We start from the raw sequence: 23,826 nt of genomic DNA on the forward strand, positions 1-23,826 counted from the left end.
CAGTCTTTCTCACGTTACAGTTTCGAATACCACTTACTTTCGCCTTGTTGATCAGTTTTGACAATTCCGCGAATTCTATCTTATCTCTTAAGTTGGACGCTTTCATTATTTGTCTTTTCTTTATTAGGTGCTTTGTTACTTGGGAGAGCTTGCCTACTGGTTGCCTTGGTGCCTTGCCTCCCACTTCAATCGCTGCCTCTGAAGCCAGCCTTGTTACGGTTTCATTCATTACCTCTATGTCATCATCATCATCTCTCTGTTCTAAGGCTGCATATTTGTTTGCAAGTAGCACCCTTAATTTTCTGCTTTTACCCTTACTGCCTCTAAGTTGACCTGTCTTTTCATGACCACTTTTACTCTTTCTCTGTTCAAATTGAGGTTAATCCTAGCCCTCACTAAGCTGTGATCACTGCACTTTACCCTACCTACCACTTCTACATCCTGCACTTGCCGCACCAAGCTGTACCAAAACTAAAAATTAGTAAAAATTAGTTTCGAATAAGGATAGTAAGTATTGAATATTGAGTAGTCAAATGCATATGCATGTGTCTCCAACAGGAATATTGCATTAGGTATAATTAGGTACCATGCCTGTACTGACTAGCGCAAAAGAGGCACCTAACTATCAGAAAAGGTCAGTTCTATACAGAAGATCATACATTCTTAATAAAAATCTGCACGAATAGCCTCTCAACATTTTTAGAGCCTTGTTGCAAACCATCTTTCCAAGAATTAATGGCTGCTCTATGACTAATGTTTCAAAAACACTAAATAAATGGTTGTGAAAAAAGAACGTCAGAAGTTGTGAAAAAAAAAAAAGCTACTTCAGGACTTCTGTGTCATAGACATATGTAAAAAGGCCTGTTGCAAGAAAAACATGTGTAAAAGATATAATTGCTACGTGACTCCTCCTCCTCCTCCTCCTCCTCCTCCTCCTCCTCCTCCTAATCATCATCATCATCATCACCCGTTTTTATGTCCACTGCAGGATGGAGGCGTCTCCCTGCGATCTCCAATTACCCCCGTCCTGTGCCAACCGATTTCAACTAGCACCCCGCAAATAATCCTAATTTCGTCGCACCTCCTAGTCTTCTGCCATCCTCTACTGCGCTTCCCTTCTCTTGGTACCCATTCTGTCACCCTAATGGTCCAACAGTTATCTAATCTGCACATTACATGACCTGTCCAGTGCCATTTTTTTCTCCTAATGTCAATTAGAATATGCTCTATACCCATTTGCTCTCTGATTTAAACTGCTCCTTTTCTGTCTCTTAACGTTATGCCTAGCAATCTTCATTCCATCGCTCTTTGCGCGGTCCTTAACTTGTTCTCGAACTTCTTTGTGAGTCTCCAAGTCTCTGCCCCATATGTCAGCACTGGTAAAATGCACCGATTGTATACCTTCCTTTTCAATGATAACAGTAAGCTTCCAGTCAGTAGCTCACGATGTCTGCCGTATGCGATCCAAACCATTTTTATTCTTCTGTGAATTTCCTTCTCATGGTCAGTGTTCCCTGTGATTAGTTGACCTAGGTAAACATACTCCTTCACAGGCTCTACAGGCTGACTTGTGACCCTGAACTCTTGTTCCCTTGCCCGGTTATTCATCATTATCTTTGTCTGCTGCATATTAATCTTCAACTCCACTCTTACACTCTCCCTGTTAACGTCCTCAATCATTTGTTGTAACTTGTCTGCAGTGTTGCTGAATAGAACAATGTCATAGGCAAACTGAAGGTTGTTGAGGTTTTCGTCATCGATCCTTACTCCTAAACCTTTCCAGTTTAATAGCTTGAATACTTCTTCCAAGCACGGAGTGAATAGCATTGGAGAGATTGTGTCTCCTTGTCTGACCCCTTTCTTTATAGGTATCTTCCTACTTTTCTTGTGTAGAATTAAAGTGGCTGTGAAATCTTTGTAGATAATTTTCAAGGTATTTACGTAAGTGGTCTGTACTCCTTGATTATGCAATGCCTCTATGACTGCTGACATCTCTGCTGAATCAAATGCTTTTTTGTAATCTGTGAAAGCCATATAGAGAGGCTTATTATACTCTGCGGATTTCTCGATAACCTGATTAATGACATGGATGTGATCCATTGTAGAGTATCCCTTCCTGAAGCCAGCCTGTTCCCTTGGTTGATTAAAGTCCAGTGTTGCCCTTATTCTATTAAAGATTGTTTTGGTAAATATTTTATATAATACTGAGAGTAAGCTAATGGGCTTACAATTTTTCAATTATTTAACTTCTTCCTTTTTGTGGATTAGTATAATGTTTGCATTCTTCTAGTTTTCTGGGACCCTTCCAGTCGATAGACATTTCGTATAGACAGCCGCCAGTTTTTCTAGCATTATGTCTCCTCCATGTTTGATTAAATCAACTGTTATTCCATCTTCTCCTGCTGCTTTTCTCCATTTCATGTCTTGCAAGGCCCTTCTGACCTCATCTCTAGTTACAGGAGGAGTTTCTGTATTCCTGTTCATTATTGTTTCGGATGCAGTGCTCCCGTGTTCTCTGGGTACTGTACAGGTCAGAATAGAACTCTTCCACTGCTTTTATTATACCTTCGAGGTTGCTGATGATATTACCCTGCTCATCCTTCAGTGCATATGTCTTGGTTTGTCCTATGCCAAGTTTTCTTCTCACTGATTTCAGGCTGCATCCATTTTTTACGGCTTCTTCAGTATTTCTCACGTTATAATTTCGAATATCACTTATTTTCACCTGACGTGACTAGTCTGGCAAAAACATTAAATGACAGGCTACAAGCAAAAATCACAGGTTGTCATATAGACTTCCACTGCAAAACCATAAACATAGCTTGAATTACCCATTTTATTTCTGCATTACTTTGAAAACTTTTTGTCATTGCTTCACTTCTGCTAATTTGCAATACTTTGTATAGCAGACGGAGAACATTAACCAGACTTTAACACTCGGTTGTTGCAAAATATTTCGTTAGTTTGAAATATTTGAAAATACCAACTAATGTGGTTTTGTATATGAATAGTTAGTTTGTAATATCGTATTTGCTTTCATGACTTCAAATATTCACTTGCCCCTACTGAAGATGCAAGACCTGCAGGTGCACTTCACCACAGACATTGTGTGACCTAACCAACATGGCGCACCTCAAGCTAGAATCGTAATTTAAGTATGAACGTGTGGGGTGGTATCATCACTTCTGCCGCCCTCTGTTCTCTGCACTGTCTAAGCTTTCAAAATGCATGTCTCAGCTGTAACAGTGCTACTAGCGGCATCATGGCCATGTTGGTTAGGTCAAGTTAGCTGTGTGGGAAAAAGCCTGTTTGCAGAATTTTGCATATCGCCTATCGCGCACAAGCTGCTCGAAAACACTGAACATGACCGTGAAAGGTTCGTTTTCAGGCCAGTTTTTTAGTTAGTCAGATAGCTTGGATTTTGTTGACTTCATCCTCAGGATATTTGGAGCCACCACAGTGATAGTCTCATGTCATTCCAGCCTTCCGTTTGGCTGCATTCATGTGTGAGAATGTGTGACCTTATTAGTGTGCCCACAAACCCATGCTTATGTTTTGTCACGGACCTATGAGTTGCATTTCTTCATACTTATACCGTGATACGCCAACATGTGCATAGAAGTAAGTGCATGATCATTCCTGTCAGTGGGGCTGGCAGACCAAATGAGCTCTGCTAGCTCAGTCACCCAGCATCGGGAGACATCTTGGTTCTTTTGAATGACTTTTCACACTGCAACTGTTGATACTCATTTAAATAATTCAATATGTTTATTTCATTGTGTGCAGTCTTTTCGCTTACCGCGGCGCGGACATGTGCCCTAAAAGTAAGTGCGAGAGCTTTGAATGGGTTGCATGTCGCTTGCAGCGCACACATCTTATTTGAGGCTAGGGACATTTGGTTGAGAGCCGTTTGAAGTGTCCATGCTGCAAGAATGTTACCGCCTTTGTTGAATCTGAAAAGGCACTATGAATTGTTTAAAACAAAGTGTCAAAGTTTATTTTTAGCTAATGGGAGTCCCTTTAATACAAAGCTACACTGAAATCCATGAGTTACCGCATCGCAAGTGCGTCAACCGCACTAGTAAGGGACGCACCGCAAATGTAGTGGTGACGTGATGGTTGCGACATCTGTGTCATGAAGCCATAAAAAAAAATAATTTGTTTAACGTGGAAACGTGAATGGAAGAAGCGTGCATGGACATGATTGTGCTGATCCAGACTGACGGGCCTAAAGAAATCGCACTGTACTCCATCTCACAAGTCGTTTTCAACGCTGTGGAAGATGCAGGACTTCTTAACCAATATGAAGGCTGAATACCCCTCGAGATGTGTTCATCTGCGCTGCTGCGTCGGCTCAGCGTCTGCTTGCCATCCTGTCAATACATGATCTGTAGTTGGTGGATTGACGCAACAAATGTTTTGCTGTTTAAACCATAAGCTGCGTTTACATGAATGGGACAGCGGGTCCTTGCTTCATTTATACGCTTTATCAGCAGTTCCTTCTGGTCTTCTTAGCTAGTAGTAAAAGAGTGCCCTTATAATTGTTCATTTGCGCCGCATCGTCTGTTCAGCATCTATTTGGTGTTTGCTCATCACTGTCATCATGCACCATACTAGAGCGGAGTAGTAAATTAATAATGCATTGAACAATTAGGCCTTTATAGCATTCCGCATCGTCAGTGCATCACCATTCCTAATGCTGCAGTACCATCTCCTAGCTGGAAATCCAACCACTTTTACAGATTGGCGATGACTCTGTAGTCCTAGCAGCATCAAAATAAACAGCTGACCTTAATAATTATGACAAAACATACCTAATGCTTTGGCCTCAGTGTGAGATGAGACCTAGTGGTGATGGATTATACCACTTATTTTTTGCTGTCAGGGCAAAGAGCTAGTAACAAGCGCAAATTCAGATCGAAGTGGGCGGTCTGCACTGTATGGACGCTACAATGTTGCTACGTAATCATGATTATATTGGCTATTAAGGTTGCAATCGGTAACTGGCACAGTATTTTGCAATATAGAATCATGTCGCATATGACTGTAAAATATCGTGAGAAGGCACGAGGCAATCTGTTTCCCACATCTTTGAGTCATCGCTCAAATGTAGGTGACCACGAGCTGGTGCGCTGATGTTGGGTGGAGGAGGGGAGGGGGGAGCTGTATCTGATAATAACTAAAAAGCGGAGCACAGCACCCTGTGAAGTCGGTTATATGACAACTCTGGATAGTTTTTAAAAACACTGCATGAGTTAATACAAAAAGGAAGGACTAGTGTAAAAATTTGCAGTTACTTCATTGCACTGCTCCTTGTTTGTAATTTGCAGCTCCAAGAATGACTTCTTTTGCCTCTTTACCCTGCTACAAATTCAAGATGCATTCTGCTCCAAAATCTAAGATTTTGCTGCTTCAAAATTTGTGCCAAAGCTGTTCCAGCACTCCCACCCCTGCTTGCCTTTTCCAGGTAAAAGCAAGTTTTATGGAAAACAAAGAAAGCTGCTTTTATTTTGGCTTTGAGAATGTGGCCAAAGGAAAACTCAGAATGACCAAGAGCACGTGAGTGACCTTCGTTTTTTAAATATGTGTGTATTTATTTATATAACAGTGTTCTATAGTACAGTCAAATCTCAATATAACGAATCACGAAGGACCACCGAAAATGGTTCATTATTTTGAAATATTGTTGCAATGAAAAAGTTGGTGGTTATAAGCCAGTGGACAAACCTAGAAATGAAAATGATGTACCTTGGCAGTAGGCGCATGTGCAGACAAGCATACGCTCGAATAAAAATGTTTCACTCACTTCAAAGCTGCTTTATTTGAAGAAATCAGTGATGTTCTTCTGGCGCGTGCAGCACGCACAACTGATTAGGAATGCGTCTACATCTTCCACTTTGTGCAATACCTCATCGGGTACGTCATTGCGCCGAGTGCTAGAAGTGTGAGCTTTGCTCATGTGCGCTAAAAAATCAATGTTCGACATGATCTCATCTGTGTTCGGTGACCCACAGTTGCCTTCCTTTGGGTCGTCATCGTCACTGGAGATGTCGCGAATGCAGTTAACAATCTCTTTGGTTGTCAGGTCCGCCACCGTTAGTGCTATGCTGTTGCCCTCCACGTAGTTGTCGAAAGAAGAGACGGCGGGCAGCAGTTCCGCAACCTTGGTCCACAGGTCTCCTGGGTTGTTGTTGATCACCTACAGGTCATCTTCAAGCTGCACAGGCGCTTTGACAAGCCCTTCCTTTTGCCAGCAGTTGCTAATGGTGGATGCCATCAAGTTCCACCAAGCTCCTGTGAGCATTTCTGCTGCCTGACGAATATTGATCGCAGTCGGCTGCTTTAGGTGGAGGTTGATAAACAACCACTGCACAAGGCCCTTACAAAATTCTGCTTTCACACTCTTTACAATGCCTTGGTCTAGGGGTTGCAGCAAGGACGTGTTGTTTGGCGGCCGAAACTCCAAGCGAATGTGCGTCAAGTGAACATTCACAATGTTAGCAGAGCAGTTGTCGATAACCAGTAGAATTTTTCGGTAATCCCTCCTCATTTGTTCGTCGAGTTTGATGAGCCACTTGGAAAAGAGTTCTCTGGTCATTCAGGCTCATTTGTTGGTGCGGTAGTCATACAGTAACAACATGACGTTTTTCATGCAGCGAGGCTTCGCGTATTTACCGATGTTGAGCGCTTTAATTTTCTTTGTGCCTGTTGCATTGCAGCAGAGCAGGACTGTCACGCAAAGATTCAACTTCTTCCCTCCTTTGCACTGCTGCCCTTTGAAGTGCATTGTCCGGTCTAGCATGTGGTCTCATTCGCGTTAAAAATATTGCCACCTGGTGTTTTGAGCCAGCAAACGGTCAGCATTGCGTGTCCAACAAAAACAACGAAGAAGATGACAAAGTAAAAAAAAGAAGATCCTGCGCCAGCTGGAAAACCGTCCCTTCATATCTGGCATTTTTTGTCTGGCTGCTGGTACTGTTGCTTGCTCTTGCCTTAGTGCGTGTCAAACTGGTGGAGGTGCTGGGTAATCTAATCTATGCATCAAACCCCTCCGAGCAGCAGGAGCTCCAGCCTCGTACCGGTGGTTACGCCTGTACACCGTGCCAGTAGAAGGATCCGTGGACAAGACCCTGAGTTTGGACTCCTCCCAGAGAAAATGGCAGCTCCAACCACCCCAACCGGTATGGAAGGCACAGCGCCGATTCATTGTATGCTACTCAATCCGCAAATGCCGAATCCCTTCCACGGCGCCATACATGAGGATGTTGAAAATTGGCTGATGTATTATGAACGTGTTGCCGCGTTCAACAAGTGGGATAACATAGACAAACTGAAAAACGTATATTTCAGCCTTAACAATGGCGCACGTGTTTGGTATGAGAACCGTGCAGATGCCCAAACTTCATGGGCAGAATTCAAACACCGGCTTCTTGAGACGTATACGAGCCCTGATCGCCAAGAGCGAGTATGTCAAGGACATGACAGCGTCTTTTTTGATGAGCCGACCCCAGCATGTATGAAGAAAAGAAGGTGCGGTACCTAATGCGTGGAGTAAAAGAGCAGCTGTTCGGCAGTCTTGTGCGCAGTCCTCCCAAGTCTGTGTCAGAATTTCTTTCCGAGGCCGTCACCAAGGACTCTTCAGCAGCGGGCACCTACATACGAACGCCAAGTGAACGCTGCCTCACCTACGGACTTCTTTGGAGCTCTTGGGTGCCACGTCGCTTTCTTTCTAGAACTCATTCGTACGTAATCCGCGAAGAACTCCAAAAACTGTTGGTACCTTCACAGCTGACGCTCGGCTCTTTGTCCAGCGTTCTCCGTGACGAAGTCCAGCACGCACTAAGAGAACCACCCTTCAACACAGAAGCTCGACTGCTAAGAACTGACAGCCCCCATAAGTCATATTCGCAAACTTTGAGGTAACCTGCCCCACCTTCCTCCCCGCTTTGCACCACGTGCCTGGCCATGCTACAGCCTGACCAAGCGGTCTCATATTACCAGGATCACTTACAGGCCCCAAAGAAATCAGTCATGTGGTGGGCACCTGATCGCTATCGCCTTTGCTTTCACTGTGGCGAAGCTGGGCATGTCTACCAACAGTGCTCCTATCGAGAGCTTGGACTACGCAGATTCTCAGCAAACTCGCCACGTCCTAGGTTCGGCCAGTGTCCTCCTGAAATTGAAGAATACGTTGCCCAGCAGCGCGGATCCCTATCAGCTCGGTACCAGTCATGCTCCCCTTCGCCGCGGCAAGGGGCGTTTTCTCTGACTCGCCGTATGTATTCGAGCATGGTGCAGGGTTGGTTGCCCAGCCCACGCCGGGAAAACTAAGCACAGTGGCCTTCGGGTGCAAGGCCGCTCAGTCTGGACATGCTCAAGGACCCCTACTGACGCGTACGCGGACCGACGATACTGTTGTATCTGTGCAACGTCTATCAAGCGTATTCTCTTGTTACTGTGCGCCGCGTATCTGATGCACGCGGTCATTGTTCACATGTGCTATTGTATCGCTAGCCAATCGCATGCCTTGGCTGCACCCATGCTCCCTTTATAAGGCGAAGCCACTGAATCGTTGTTCTCTGTTATGTTCATGTTGCTGTCCGAATAAATACTTGACTTCACGGCGTCTCTGGTCAACATGGCGACGAAGATGGGATCGTTCGGGCAGAAGCAATGACCAAGCCTGAGGAAACGGCAACGGCGCCACGGCAAGCGAGGACATCAGTGATGACCAACACCCTGGGATCTTTGGCCGAGTTCTGCCCAGACTCTGGCAATATCGAAGTCTACCTGGAAAGGTTCGACCTGTATGCAACCGCCAATGGAATAGACTCAAGTAAGAAGTTGCAAGTCTTCTTAACAATCCTGGGTGAAAAGGCTTACGTGACTCTGCGTAGCCTGCTGCTGCCGAAGAAACCAACGGAAGTCAAGTACGAAGAAGCTACAGAAGCTCTCCGAAAGCACTATGCTCCAAAACGGTCAGTGGTTACCGAACGGTATCACTTCTACCAGCGAAAGCAAGAGCCGGACGAAAGCCTAAAACAGTTCATCGTCGAGCTGAAAAGACTGGCTGCAACGTGCTCGTTTGGAAGCTTTTTGGAAGAAGCGCTCCGGGATCGACTGATTGCTGGACTCAGGACGGATTCGATTCGATGCCGCCTTCTTGCCTTGTCAGACGACGAAGTCACCTGGGAGCGAGTATGCAAGATTGCCACCGCCTTGGAAACGGCCCAGAAAGACACCCGAGAAATGCTACCGGAGGGGTCAACCGCCAGTCCTGCCGACGTTTACTGGCATCGGGAGCCCACCACGCAAGGCAGGCGACACGCGACGAAGACCGCTAGCAGCGAGCAGCGTGCCCCCCAAAACGGTCCAAGGAAGCAACGTGGGAAAGGCATTGTTCGCGCCTGTCATGGATGCGGCGGACTGCACGCGCCAGTGAGTTGTCCTTTTCTCAAAAGTACCTGCTTCAAATGCTCGAAGCCAGGGCATGTAGCGAAAATGTGCAAAACTAAGGTCGTGCACAAAGTTAAGGAGACCTTGCCGTCAACAGACTTGCTGACTGTTAGTACGACTAACCAAGTTCATAGCTCTCCGCCTATTGTGCTTAAAGTAAAAGTAAACGGCAAGGAGATTCCGATGGAACTAGACACGGGAGCAGCTGTGACCATAATGTCTGAAAGAGACTTTGATGAAAATTTTCCAAATTACCCATGTTCCAAAGACGACGTGCGTCTAGGCGTGTATAATGGCACTGCACTCAAAGTGAAAGGCGTAGCAAAGGTCAATGTGTCTTATCAGAACCGAAGCTACGATCTGCCTCTGATAGTCGCAAAGCAAGAAAATGAAGCCCGCATGCCGACACTTTTAGGTCGAGATTGGATGACTACACTAAAAGTTGACCTGCAAAATGCTGTTCAGCAGTTGCAATGTGACGTGGATAACGTACAGGAGGGCAGGCAGATGGTAGCTGCGGAAGCTGAAAAGAAATTAAAACAGTTGTACGGTGATGTGTTTGAGCCAGGCTATGGTTCTATCAAAGGATTCACTGGTAGTATACGAATGAAAACCGATGTGCATCCAACTTTTTGTAAGGCGAGACCAGTACCATATGCCTTGCGCGAACAAGTGGAGAATGAATTGCGTGACCTTGAGAAAGCTGGTGTGGTGTACAGAGTCAGGCACAGTGATTGGGCTACACCGCTAGTTGTCGTGCCAAAGAAAACAGGAAAAGAAATTAGGATATGTGGCGATTACAGAGTCACGGTCAATCGGGATATTGAACTTGACCACTATCCACTGCCTCTGCCAGAAGACATATTCGCGTCACTGGTTGGAGGGACCGTGTTCACCTTACTAGATTTGTCGAAGGCTTACCTACAGCTTGAGCTGGATGAGCAGGCACAGCAACTGCTCACGGTGAATACGCACATGGGACTTTTCAGGTTCCGGCGATTGCCGTATGGAGTGGCAAGCGCACCCGCAATGTTTCAGGCCGTGATGGACCAGGTTTTACAAAACATACCTGGGACAGCCTGTTACCTGGACGATGTGTTAATAGCAGGTAAAAACCTGACGGAGTGCTATCACCGTTCCCAGAAAGTGCTAGAAGCGCTTAGTAAGCACGGCATTCGTGTAAACGCAGGGAAATGCAAATTTTTCCAAGAAAATGTTTGTTACTTGGGGCACGAGCTAGACAAGCATGGCGTACACCCAGCAGCGGAAAAAGTAAAGGCGATTCGAGAAGCGCCAAAACCAAGTAATCTGACTCAGCTAAAGGCATTTTTGGGCCTAGTAAACTACTACGCTAAATTTTTGCCTGACCTAGCAAATGTGCTAGAGCCTCTCCACCAACTGTTGCGCAAGGGCAGCACATGGAAATGGTCGAGCCAGTGTGACGCATGTTTCAGTCGCTGTAAAAATTTGATCAGTGAAGACACGGTCTTGGAACTGTATGATGTAACGAAGGAAATACAGCTGACATGTGACGCTTCTGCTTACGGCTTAGGCGCAGTGCTGTCGCACGTGGTTGAGGGTGTAGAGCGACCGATCGCGTTTGCATCGCGGACGATGACTCCTGCTGAGCATAACTACGCGCAAGTGGAAAAAGAAGCGCTTGCAGTTGTTTTTGGAGTGAAGAAATTTCATAAATATCTGTACGGGCGTACTTTCAGTGTAATCACTGATCACCAGTCGCTCACAGTCATATTTGAAGCAAAGCACCACACAAATGCAGTAGCTGCAGCTCGTGTGCACCGCTGGGGAATTTTTCTTGCTAACTACAGCTTTTGTATTTTGCACAGACCAGGAACAAAGATAGCCAATGCAGATGGTTTATCACGCCTTCCACTGCCGGAAGCCGGTGACGAGGCAGAAGAAATCTTTTATTTTTCGCCTGTCAATAAACTCCCTATAACTGCGAAAGATATCGAGCGTGAAACTGTGAAAGATCCAGTTCTCAGTGCTGTTCGTGAAATGGTATGGCACGGATGGCCGCGGGCTGTGGACGCTCATTATCAGCCTTTCTTCGTGAGGCGATTTGAACTTTCAGTGGATTGCGGCTGTTTGGTGTGGAACAACAGAGTCGTGATACCACATTCGCTTCAAAGTGAAGTTATGTGTTTGTTGCATGAGCAACACATTGGCATTACAAAGATGAAAGCTCTTGCAAGGTCAATGGTTTGGTGGCCAAAGATAGACAACTGCTTGGAACAAACTGTAAAGCAGTGTGAAATTTGTCAAAGCACAAAATCTTTGGTGCCACTAGCGCCGCTTTCATCTTGGAAGTGGTGCACAAGCAGTTGGGAGAGGATACATCTAGACTTTGCTGAAAAAGAAAAAAAGATGTTCCTTTTAGCTGTAGATTCCTATTCCAAATGGTTGGAAATAAGAGTCATGACGTCAACGACCGCGCAAAGCACGATAGAAACGGTGCGCTCGTTGTTCGCAAGTCATGGCCTACCTAAAGAGGTAGTCACTGATAACGGGCCGCAGTTTCGTGCAAAAGAGTTTGAGGACTTCCTATTGTCAAACGGGGTTAAGCACACGCTTACTCCACCATATCATCCTCAGTCCAACGGTTCGGCCGAACGTGCTGTTCAAACAGTAAAGCAGTCGCTGTTGAAGCAATTACTGGAAGACCAGAGGAATAAAAGTTCCAGGTCACTGCAGCACAGAATTGATAATTTTCTGTTCGCCTATAGAACAACGCCGCATACATTCACCGGCCAAACACCAGCTGAACTCTTTGTGAGGAGGAAGTTGCGCACAAGGTTGTCGTTATTGAAACCAGATATGCAGGATGCAATAAATGCCAAATGTGAGAGTAATGTACGTAGTGCAAACAAAAGGAGGAGTTCACCCAGAGTATTTTCTGTTGGGGATAGAGTGTTTGTGCGTTCAGTACGTGGGGAACAGGTGAAATGGCGTCCAGGGAAGATTGTGGATGTGAAATCGGCAATGACATACCTTGTGGTTGTGGATGGACAGACGCGGTTTGTGCACGCGGATCATTTACGACATTCTTGTGTAAAGCCTGGTAGTGTTGTGAAAGAAAAGGATGTACCTTTGCCACATGCAAGTGAACTGCTTGAAAGTGAAAGATTCCTTGCACCCGCCTCAAACCGGCCAGTGTTGGATCGTAGTGATGGTGGCCCACTCTCACATGGAGCCCAAAGTGCATCAACGTCAGAACAAGACGATGCCGGTTCACCTGTGCTACCCAGACGCAGCGCTCGTGATAAGCGGAAGCCGGATCGTCTGACGTATGACAGATTCTGATCTTGTTGGAGGGGAAGTGTTGTATCTGTGCAACGTTTATCAAGCGTATTCTCTTGTTACTGTGCGCCGCGTATCTGATGCACGCGGTCATTGTTCACATGTGCTATTGTATCGCTAGCCAATCGCATGCCTCGGCTGCACCCATGCTCCCTTTATAAGGCGAAGCCACTGAATCGTTGTTCTCTGTTATGTCCATGTTGCTGTCCGAATAAATACTTGACTTCACGGCGTCTCTGGTCAACAGATACATAGACAACGACAGTACCTGCTGATTACGGAAGAAGAATTTCTTTGGACATTCCTGTACTGCTCGACGGTCGTGAATTGACTGCTTTAGTGGACACTGGAGTGGATTATTCTATAATTAGCGAAAAACTGGCCGCCCTTCTGAAGAAAGTGATGACGCCTTGGAACCAAATGAGAGTTCGTACAGCTGGCGGGCACATCGTCACACCACTCGGCATGTGTACGGCACGAATACAGATTTGCGGCTCTACGTTTGTTGCCAGTTTGAGCATTCTCCCTCAGTGTTCTTGAGACCTAATCATCGGCATGGACTTTCTCAGGGAGCACGGAGCTATCATCAACATTCGATAACGCGTCGTCACTTTCTCGACAAAGAGCGCTGCAGCGACGACAAACACCAAACACCCTCGAGCGTCTCCTCATGTCATCGATGACACTGTCTTATTACCACCGCGTGCAAGTGTCGTGGTTCAAGTGGCATATGACAGAGTCTTACACGGTGAAGCGGTCACAGAAAGCAATCGCTCTCTCCTGCTTTCTCAAGGTGTTTGCGTAGCAAGAAGCCTTATTGATATCCATGATGGCCACTGTGAGGTTCTTGTCACGAACTTCAGCTACAAACACCGACACCTTTTCCCCGGTACTGTCATCGCCTACGCCGTCCCGATCGCCGATGTCACTGAATGTTTTGTTTCCGAAGCAATCGGCACTGCTGAATCACCTCTACGCAACGGCGACATTAGTCCAATGCTTCCTGTAGAGAACAAACAACCCCTGCACAAGCTGTTGCTCGAGTTCCACTCTTGCTTTGCACGGCCGTCGAAGATACGTCAAACATCTATTACGAAACGCTGTACGGCAACAGCCTTACCGCGTTTCCCCGACCAAACAACATGCTATTCAAACGCAGGGGAAGGAAATGCTTCAAGACGGCATAATACAGCCTTCATGCAGTCCCTGGTCATCGCCAGTCGTTCTTGTTAAAAAGAAAAATGGCACGCTTCCGTTTTGTGTTGACTACTGGAAGCTAAACGATGTCACAAAGAAAGACGTGTACCCGTTGCCTCGTCTTGACGATTCTCTGGACAGGCTGAGGCATGCAAAGTATTTCTCCTTTATCGATCTGAAAAGTGGCTACTGGCAAATTGAAGTAGATGAGCGGGACCGCGAGAAAACTGCTTTTGTGACTCCATGGCCTTTACAAACTTAGAGTACTCCCTTTCGGCCTCTGTTCTGCTCCAGCCACATTCTAGTGAATGATGGATACCATTCTCGCTGACCTCAAATGGAAAAGCTGCCTCGTCTATCTCGATGATGTCATTGTCTTTTCGGAAACTTTTGATGAGCACCTTCGACGCCTTCGGAATGTACTCAAAGCCATTCGATCAGCTGATCTTACACTTAAGCCAGAGAAATGCCATTTTGGTTACGAGGCACTGAAGTTCCTTGGTCACCTCATGAGCGCGGCAGGTGTTTGACCCGATCCCAAGAAGACTGCTGCCATAGCTGCTTTTCCCGCTTCAAACGACAAGAAAAGTGTCCGACGATTTTTGGGCTTGTGTGCGTATTATCGACGCTTCATTGAAAATTTTTCGAAGATTGCAGAGCCATTCTTTCACCTTACGTGTGATGATGTGCCATTCCTCTGGACTAATGCAGAACAGACCGCCTTTGCGGAGCTACAACGTTGATTGTCTTCTCCTCCTGTGCTCGGTCATTTTGATGAGGATGTACACACTGACGCCAGCAATATCAGTCTCTGAGCTATCCTGGTGCAACGGAAAGATGGGACTGAATGAGTTATCGCCTATCTGAGCCGCACTTTGTCACACGCTGCGTCCATTTATTCTACCACAGAGAAGGAGTGCTTCACGGGTATTTGGGGAACTACAAAGTTTAGGCTGTATCTCTACAGGCAGCCACTTAAAGTTGTGACTCATCATCACGCTTTGTGCTGGTTGACCCACCTCCGAGACCCTTCTGGACGATTGGCACGTTGGAATCTGCGATTCCAGGAATTTAACATTATCATCGTATACAGGTCGGGCAGAAAACATGAAGATGTGACACGCTATCACGAGCACATGTTCAATCTCAGAATCCTGACGAGGAAGACAGCGCTTTCCTGGGAGCCTGCAGCGGGCCGGATCTGCTCGCTAAACGCTATCAGATGCTGAGTTAAGACCCATCATCGATCACTTAGAAGGCGGCATTGCGTCCATTTCTCGCCCTATTTTGCGATGGTTGTCGCCATTTTGCCTACGAGAGGGCATCTTATAGAAAAGAAATACAGGGGCCGGCGACAAACCACATCTTCTAGTAATGCCTAAAGCCCTTCACGATGACATCCTATTAGCCAGCCACGACGAGCCGACATCTGGTCACTTGGGCTACTCAAGGACTCCGGACAGGGTACGACAACTGTGCTACTGGCTTAGACTGAGTGCTTGCGCCAAACGCTAGGTGAAAGGATGCCATGAATGCCAGCACCACAAGTCACCACCCTTCAAGCCTGCAGGCCTTCTACAACCCGTCGACCCTCCGCATACGCCGTTTGATCAAGTTGGAATGGATTTTCTTGGACTATTTCCCTTGTCTTCCTCCGGCAATAAGTGGATCATTGTCGCAACTGATTACTTGACGCGTATCGCTGAGACGAAGGAACTACCACGCGAGACAGCATCTGAAGTTGCCCAGTTTTTTATGCATCACATCGTGCTTTGGCATGGCCCACCGTCATTCATCACTGACGAACAGTGAAGCTTCTGGACAACATCTTCAATTTGAGTTACACGAGTCATCGAAAGGCCACTGCATACCACCCTCAGACTCACGGCTTGACAAAAAGACTAAACAAAACACTGGCAGACATGATCTCTATGTACATGGATGTGCAGCACAAAACGTGGGACGAAATCCTGCCATACGTACTGTTTGCGTACAACACTGCCACGCAGGAAACTACACGATTCACGTTGTTTCACCTCATTTATGGTCAAGATGTTCAAACTATGCTAGATGCCATGATTCCATATGAGGATACCGACCAGCTCAGCCACTTGGCTCCTAACGTCGAGAAGTACATTCAGCGCGCCGAGGAAGCACGTCAACTGGCCCGTGTGCACATAAGACAGCAACAGTGTACATATGCAATAAGGTACAATCTCCACCATCGGCAAGTAATCTATGAGCCTGGTGACCAAGTTTGGGTTTGGACCCCCATTAGACGGCGAGGCCTCAGCGAGAAGCTCCTGAGCAAGTACTTCGGACCATACACAGTACTAAGGCATGTAAGCGACGTGAACTATGAAGTGATTCCAGACAGAGACCTGCCATCGCCCAAGCGCCGATTACCACGCCCAGAGATTGTACATGTCGTCTGCCTCAAGCCGTATTTTACGCAGTGATGTTAATATAGTATACTGGTGAAACAATCTTTTTTTCTTTCCTTTTTTTTGTATCGCAACATCTATAGTGTCGTTTTTTTGCTGTAGTCGTGTCGTCCTCCAAAGAACTGCGGAACGTTTTTTTTCTTTGTTCCCGACTACAGAACACATTTTTTGCCTCGTGTGCATGTCCATATGTGAGCTAGTGCGTTTCCTTTTTTTTTTTACCTCATTTCTGTACTTTCCGTGTGCGTCTTGTGTTTGCACATCGAGTCGATGCTTCATTGGGAAGGGAATAATGCCACTTGGCGTTTTGAGCCAGCAAACGGTCAGCATTGCATGCCCAGCAACAATGGCTAAGAAGACGCAAAGTAAAAAAAAAAAAAAAAGATCCAGCGCCAACTGGAGAACCGTCCCTTCGTGTCTGGCATTTTTGGTGTCTGGCTGCTGGTACTGCTGCTTGCTCTTGCCTTAGTGCTTGACAATATTGTCTTCAGAGTACAATTCAGCCACCTCTAGAAAACGATCATTACTTCAAGAATCCACGCCTTCTTTGTCAGCAGCCTTTTCCCCGCCCAAGACTACCAGCCAAGTTATTCCATTCCTTTGGCAGAAACGAAAAAGCCAACCCATACTGCGTCGAACCCAGTTATTTCAAGTGCATCGGCAAATTCGTGGGCTTTTTCTTGGAGCATTGGGCCAGACATGGGAACGTCTTGCAGTTTGGAATCTTTGAACCACGTAAGAGCAGCTTGGTTCACATTTTGAAAGCTTCCCAGTTGCAACCATTTCCTTGTAGGAGCGAGTTGCGATTCCCCAGTGAAGCTTGACAATCTTGTCTCAGTCTTTCAATATGGTTGCGACGGTCAATGGGGCAATGCCACACTGTCCACACATGTCAGTTTGCTTTTTTCCTGCGTCGATTTCCTGCAATACATCCAATTTGTCCTGCAGTGAGAAGTGCATTCGCTTCTTGGCACCATTGCTCGCTGCATTCATTGTTGGATCTTGTGCGAACATTGCCAAACCTTTGTTGTAAAGTTCTTGGTGAAGTTTGTGGTGAAGAAGTTGGCATTCAACATGGTGATGATGATAGCTACTGCACTCTGTTTCACGCGAGAGTTGCGGTGCTGTTACTTTGAGCTAAATTAGTAATACTGATGTTCCTCGGTTATAAAGGGGAAAATAAACTATGTGCATTATTCTGAAATATGCGCTGTATTGAAATTAATAGTTCTGAAATATTTTTACATTGAAGATATAGGCAGTCTGGCGGGGATTTTTCTAGTATTTTGTAAATTTGAGAAATTCGTTAATGTGGGGTTCGTAGTGACAAGAGAGAGAGAGAGAAGGGAAGACGGAAAGGCAGGGAGGTTAACCAGACTGAGTCCAGTTTGCTACCCTACACGTGGGGAGGGGAATGGGGAGTGAAAGAGGAAGAAAGAGAACTTAAGTGTAGGATGTCTATAGTCGGGCACTCAAGTCTGTTGCCCTCAGGTAGCGAAAAAGTGCTCGAACTGCTTTCTGGGCCAATGAATTGTGAGGCCAGGCTCCCAAGATCTTCGCTTCCGTAAATGGCCTGTCATCCAGTCTATTTAAGGCACACTGGAGAGTCTCACGTTGATTATCGAAGCGAGAACAGTGGCACAGAAGGTGACTGATGGTCTCTTCACACTTGCACTTAGCGCACATTGGTGAATCTGCCATTCCAATACGATAGCTGTAGGAGTTGGTGAATGCTACTCCTACCCACAGCCGACACAGCAGTGTTGCGTCACGTCGTGGAAGGTTCGCTGGTAATGTAAGTTTCAGTGATGGGTCGAGGCTGTGTAAACGACACTTAGAGTTCTGTGGTGTATGCCAGCAACCTAACGTGATTGCACGAGCGAGACTGCAAAGTTCTCTTGCAGCGTCGACTCTGGATAAAGGTATAAGGAGTGTCGGTGAGCCAGCCTGGGCACGTCGGGCAGCGTCATCGGCGAGGTGATTACCAACGAAGCCACAGTGTCCCGGCAGTCACTGAAATATGATATCATGTCCTCTTTCAGATGTGCAATGGCAGGTTTCGTTGTGCAATGGCAGGTTTCGTAGTGACAAGATTTGACTTATGCATACTGGGGAAGGAGTCTAGCTGACCCATCTTTTTGGATGATCAATCTTTTTTGAGGAAGTATGTTTGTAATGTTTAGATATTTGGAAACCACTCAGCAACTAAAGATTACTGTATTTTCTTGTCTATAAGTCGTAACATTGTATAAGTCACGCCATCTTAAAGCGACAGTTCTTCAGAAACAACTTATATAAGTCACACCGGTGTATAAGATGCACCTGTTCATTTGGTGAGCGATTTAAAAGCTCATTGAGGATTAATCCTCGAGAATGTGTGACAAAAATACATGCTTGCAGCGACCACCGCCTCTGAATGCATCCCGCAGTAGGCAGTGCTGACACGCATGCAAGCGCCTTCCAATGTCTAGACAATAGTTTTGAGTATTTTATTCCGATAGCATGAACAATGTTATTGATAGCTTACATGACTGCATTTAGTCAAAGCCATCGATGTCCTCCTCCTTCGAGTTGCTTACAAACGATGCAGCTACTTCAGGTTGGAGTTCCGCTGGCACATCGCTGTTGTCTTCTGACTTGCTGGTGGAGCACATTAGAGACTTTGTGCCAGTCCCAGATCATTTTCCCGCTGACTTCGAATTCCTTCTCTGCTGCTTGGTTTCCATGCTCCACTGCAAATTTAACTGCACTGCACGCAGCTCGAATTTCATGTCGTAACTTCGCCGACTTTGCTTCGCATGTGGCGTCTTGGTTAGCGAGGCTGCGACGATGCATGCGAAGTGCACTGCAACAATGGCAACGAGTGCAATGAAGTGTAGTTGCTCTACATGGCAGAAAGTGATGCGTGGTGGAGTGTCATTTGATGCTCGCTCGATAGAAAAGGCGTGGCCATAGCATCCAATCCGATTTTGACCTATAGAAATCACACTGTTTTATAAAACGTACCGACAAAAATTTCAGAAAAAAAAATATGTGACTTATACACTGGAAAATATGGTAATGTCCCACATCATCATCATCCTCAGCCTGTTTTATGTCCACTGCAGGATGAAGGCCTCTCCCTGCAATCTCCAATTACCCCTGTCCTGCGCCAACCGATTCCAACTAGCGCCCGCAAATTTCCACAACAGCATGTTATTCCCTATGTAGGGTTCTGGTCCTAACATGAAGATACTATTGTTGCTAGTTGAAATTTGTATAACTGGTAAAGGAGCTGCAGTGCTTTTTTGCATTCATATTGTCATCATTCATGAAATTGGCGGAGACTTGGATGCAGTGCTATATATTGGGCTACACCATGCCGAGCGACTGACCACATCATCATCATCATTAGCCTATTTTATGTCCACTGCAGGACGAAGGCCTCTCCCTACAATCTCCAATTACCCCTGTTCTGTGCCAGCCGATTCTAGCTAGCGCCCGCGAAAGGGCGCTAGTTGACCACAGTCCCAGCACATTATTTCTGATGAGCTACCTTTGGTGCTACTGCCACTATCATTGTTCACTGATTCAGTCACCAACTGGTGGGTCTGACAATGTAGTATGCTGACAACCAGCATGCTCATTCTCGTAAAACTATTGGCTTGCATAGCATGAATTCAATTTCTGGATAAATTTGTGAGATCTTGTTACTGCAGACAATCAAAGCTCATCTGTTTGGTGCTGATTCAACCAAATTTGCTCCTTTATTAAGCTAAATAATGCCAAATAGTGCCTGGAAGGCTGGCAAATTATGTTATCATATGGATTACGACTATACTGTCATTTACAAAAGTGATGTTCATAGCATGGTGCCATGGATTTTATCCCAAAAATCGAATCGACCATCCCATGGTCTATAAATTTGCAGTTGCTATTATATGTTGGCACTATGGAGAAAGTTGCAGTGCCACAACAAAGTGTGGATAATAGCCCAAGTCCAAGAAATTAAGTAGGTTATGCAACATATTACAAATAAAAACAGGCTCTTAGATTCACATAAATGTGGTATTTAATTTTGTTGTTGATTGAACTTGGGATGATCTACGTCGACTGACACTTTGAGAATAAAAATTGGTAAGTGTGTGTGTTAACATGTTCACTTTATTTAACTTTAAAAGATAACTCCACTGCAATATTTTGTCAGCACTACCTTTGTGTAACCATCCTGCTAGAGAAATTAGCCATTCATCTATGGCCTATTTTTTTAATGCATGCTATGTTGATGAACTTTCAGTACAACTTCGACATTAATATTGCTGCCATTAATTTTTACCTTTTTTATTTCAGTTTGATCAAGGCTTTGTCTGATATTGCTAATGGTGCTACTCCTCTGGACATGGAAAGAATGGCTGTTGTAATTCAGAGGCGACGTCTCCGGATACTGAATCAGGTTTTGTATATTATCAACTGCTGTTGCATACATTATGTCAGGGGGAAAGGTGTATGGGACAAATAGTATCTTGAAACTGATGCTTGTCTTGGGATTCCTACTACTGCAGTCGTGCTCCATACAACAGATCTGCATACAACATAATTTCGGACATAATAGACCATTCTTCTCGCTTACCTTCGTCTGCCTGTATTATCAATGCAACAAATTATGCTTTTAACTAATTCAGCTATAATGGACTATTGGGTACAATGGACAAACATTTTGGTAAATTTCATCTAGATGGTGTAAATTCAACATACTTCGCTGCTGCAATGCATACATTGGACAGTGGACTGCATGCAACCATTTCTGACGACTCTTGGAATGTGCCAAAATACACATTTTTTTAAGGAACTGACATACTAGTGGCAGGCTTTCTGCAACAGCGTGTCGTACAGTGCCCAACAAAAAAAATGGCTGTGGCTTAGGTAAGGTTAAGCCCAGGATGCGAAGCATACTAGCCTTTATTTTAGTTGTTGAACCACTGTTTAGCCTGGTGAACTGCTGTTGCTTGGCTATATTTGGTTCGGCTAGACGAAGAAACAACTCATGCATTACTTCTTCGCCTTCAAGAGTGGAACGCGACAGCGTTCCCGTCGACCCGCCAAGGGGTGTAAGACAATGGGCTACAGGGCAGCGACTACGCGTCCCGCATTGGACGCGGTGAGCGTCGAGCAAAGCAGCGTTCGGCGCGGCAACGAAATGTGCGCCTGAGCAAGAGACGCACGCCTTAGAAACAGCGCGTTTCTAAGGCAACACCGCATTCACTAGAGGCGCTTTTGTACCGCTTTGAAGCGTTGTACTCGTGGCTCAGTGGTAGCGTCTCCGTCCCACACTCCGGAGACCCTGGTTCGATTCCCACCCAGCCCGTCTTGCAAGAGTTGAGCCAAAGCCACTTCTCCTCTGTCGTGACGTCACGGTGTCACGTGATTTCATGGTCACCGCCGCGCCTGAGGAGCTGGGTTGAGCCCTCGTAATATGCTTCGCATAAAAGCTTTAGAGCAGATGATTCAAGTGGCACGCTGTCGACTCAGTGCTGAGGGTGCCGCTAGACTCGCTTATCTTCGAAGCTGGAGCATATAGTGCTAAAACAACTGCCAATGATCGCAAAATCCATCGTTTTGATGACGCTTTATTTCTCATCGCATCAGTTCGCCCAAGAAAGAAGATAGGCTGCTATTCACAGTGCTCCGATTAGGAAGCGCGTGATGCAGTGAGCCTTCTTGTATACAGCGCAGCGGCGGCCAGATGGGGGCTCAGATTTGAACCGGGCTCGTACTGCAGCTCTCATTCATGCTACAGTTTTGAAAGTTGTCATCTTGTCAAGAAAGATTATAGTAAGACATCAGTTTAATCTACCGACCCCTGTTCTGTGCGAAAAACTCTAGTAAGATGTTGATGAGGGCTACTTGGTTCATACTTGGAACTGAGATGAAACAGCGCGAAAAAGACGAGGACACAAGGGAACAAATACTACAGACAGCGCTTGTCTGTGGTATTTGTTCCCTTGTGTCCTTGTCTTTTTCGCGCTGTTTCACCTCAGTTCTAAGAAAAACTCTAGCTCATATTTGTGTCACCAATGGCGGCAAGATGCTCGGGCTGGGTGGTCAACATGACAGAGTGCTGGCCATCCGCCCGCCCGCCGTTATGCTGGGTCTTAATTTTGCCGCTGTGCAGGTGTGTGCATGCTCTTATATGGGGAAATGGAGAACAGCAAGACACCGTGCCACATAGTACTATGTATGATTAACACGTTAACTCACATATACATATTATTTATTTTAACTTTGATGTTTTCATCATTTTTATGATCGCTTTCATGTTAGACGGTGGTATATGCGAAGTTCCAACATTTCACAACACACTGCGGCCCTAATTTTGGATAGGACAGACTTCGGATATAACAGGCCTTTCTCGCTGGCTTATTACAGTCTGTTGTAACGTGTGTCGGCTGTACTGAGTACACATGCCTTGATCACAGTCTGGCTTCACTTCCTCAATGGCAACATGTCTTGTAAAGTAGTCATCTTGAAATATGGTGGGTATTAGGTAGATAATTATTTAACCAGAAGCTTTAAGATTAAGCCGTTGCTGCTATAATGTGTTGGTCAAAAAAATTACATCTCCACTGCACTATCCTAAAAAAAATTGTTTCTTGAAGCATCAAGGATAAGCATAGTACCATTATCAGCATTTTGGCTGCAGTTCAAGAGGTGTCTGTTTAATGAGGACTTTTTAGGCATTTACCTTATATTGCCTGCAAGAACTTGCTGCAAAGCTGTAACAGTTGCCCCAAATTGCTTTTTTCTCTGCTACCAAGTATGCTACAAAACAGTTGTGACTGTTCCCGCTACTGCAAGTATAATAGGTTGGTTTTTGTCACAGAATTTACTAACCTGCTGTTGATTTCTCAAAGAAAACATTTGCATTAAGAGGTGTGTGAATACTGATATGAAACTTTTGATTAAGGTAGCCAATATTGTCCTATTCGATTTGGTCTACGAATTGTATAAATCACTACATTAGCATGAACTTTTTTCAAATAGTTTTTGATTCTTGTCCATTTGTCAAGTGCGCACAATCAAGGGTAAAGTTGGAGTGAAATTGCAATATAATTGCCATATAATAAACATACAATGTGAGAATTTACGTTGTTTAGGGTGCTACATTGCTCAGGGAGCCAAACGTTTTTTCTAAACCGCTATCATTCACTCTCCCCAAATTTAAGAGGCCTGGGTACGGGAACAAACTGATTGCTCCTTCCTAATGCTCCATTTGCGCTTTTAATAAGCAATGCTTCATAACATGCAGTGGGATGACAAATTTGCTAAAAGTGTGGATACATACTACGATGTGAATATTGTCATGTAGTAGTGACTGTGAAAAACACAGCAGCAAAACTATGAATAACTAACTTTTAATGTGATAGCGTAA

The 23,826-nt window shown here is 45.4% G+C and overlaps 2 protein-coding genes across 2 annotated transcripts in view; both read left to right on the plus strand.

Moving 5' to 3' along the window:
• The window catches only part of LOC139051664 (uncharacterized protein C05D11.1-like), a 210,280-nt gene that overhangs the window by 43,469 nt on the left and 142,985 nt on the right, over positions 1-23,826 (plus strand). The window contains exons 8-9 of the mRNA XM_070528630.1: positions 5,468-5,559; positions 20,748-20,850. Of these exons, the coding sequence (XP_070384731.1) occupies positions 5,468-5,559; positions 20,748-20,850 (195 nt within the window). The remainder of the gene's footprint in view (positions 1-5,467; positions 5,560-20,747; positions 20,851-23,826) is intronic.
• On the plus strand, positions 8,593-16,433 carry LOC139051671 (uncharacterized). The gene is made up of 2 exons (XM_070528639.1): positions 8,593-10,460; positions 16,253-16,433. The coding sequence occupies exons 1-2, from the start codon at positions 8,674-8,676 to the stop codon at positions 16,431-16,433; spliced, it is 1,968 nt and encodes a 655-aa protein (XP_070384740.1). The 5' UTR covers positions 8,593-8,673.

Source organism: Dermacentor albipictus, unplaced genomic scaffold, assembly GCF_038994185.2.
Source record: "Dermacentor albipictus isolate Rhodes 1998 colony unplaced genomic scaffold, USDA_Dalb.pri_finalv2 scaffold_13, whole genome shotgun sequence".
Lineage (NCBI taxonomy): Eukaryota > Metazoa > Arthropoda > Arachnida > Ixodida > Ixodidae > Dermacentor > Dermacentor albipictus.

What these genes read in the sequence shown, in the direction of transcription:
- LOC139051671 (XM_070528639.1), top strand. Translation starts at nt 8,674, where the DNA reads ATGACCAAGCCTGAGGAAACGGCAACGGCGCCACGGCAAGCGAGGACA. An exon ending in TTCAGGTTCCGGCGATTGCC is followed by an intron (nt 10,461 to 16,252) that starts GTATGGAGTGGC and finishes GACCCCCATTAG; the next exon opens with ACGGCGAGGCCTCAGCGAGA.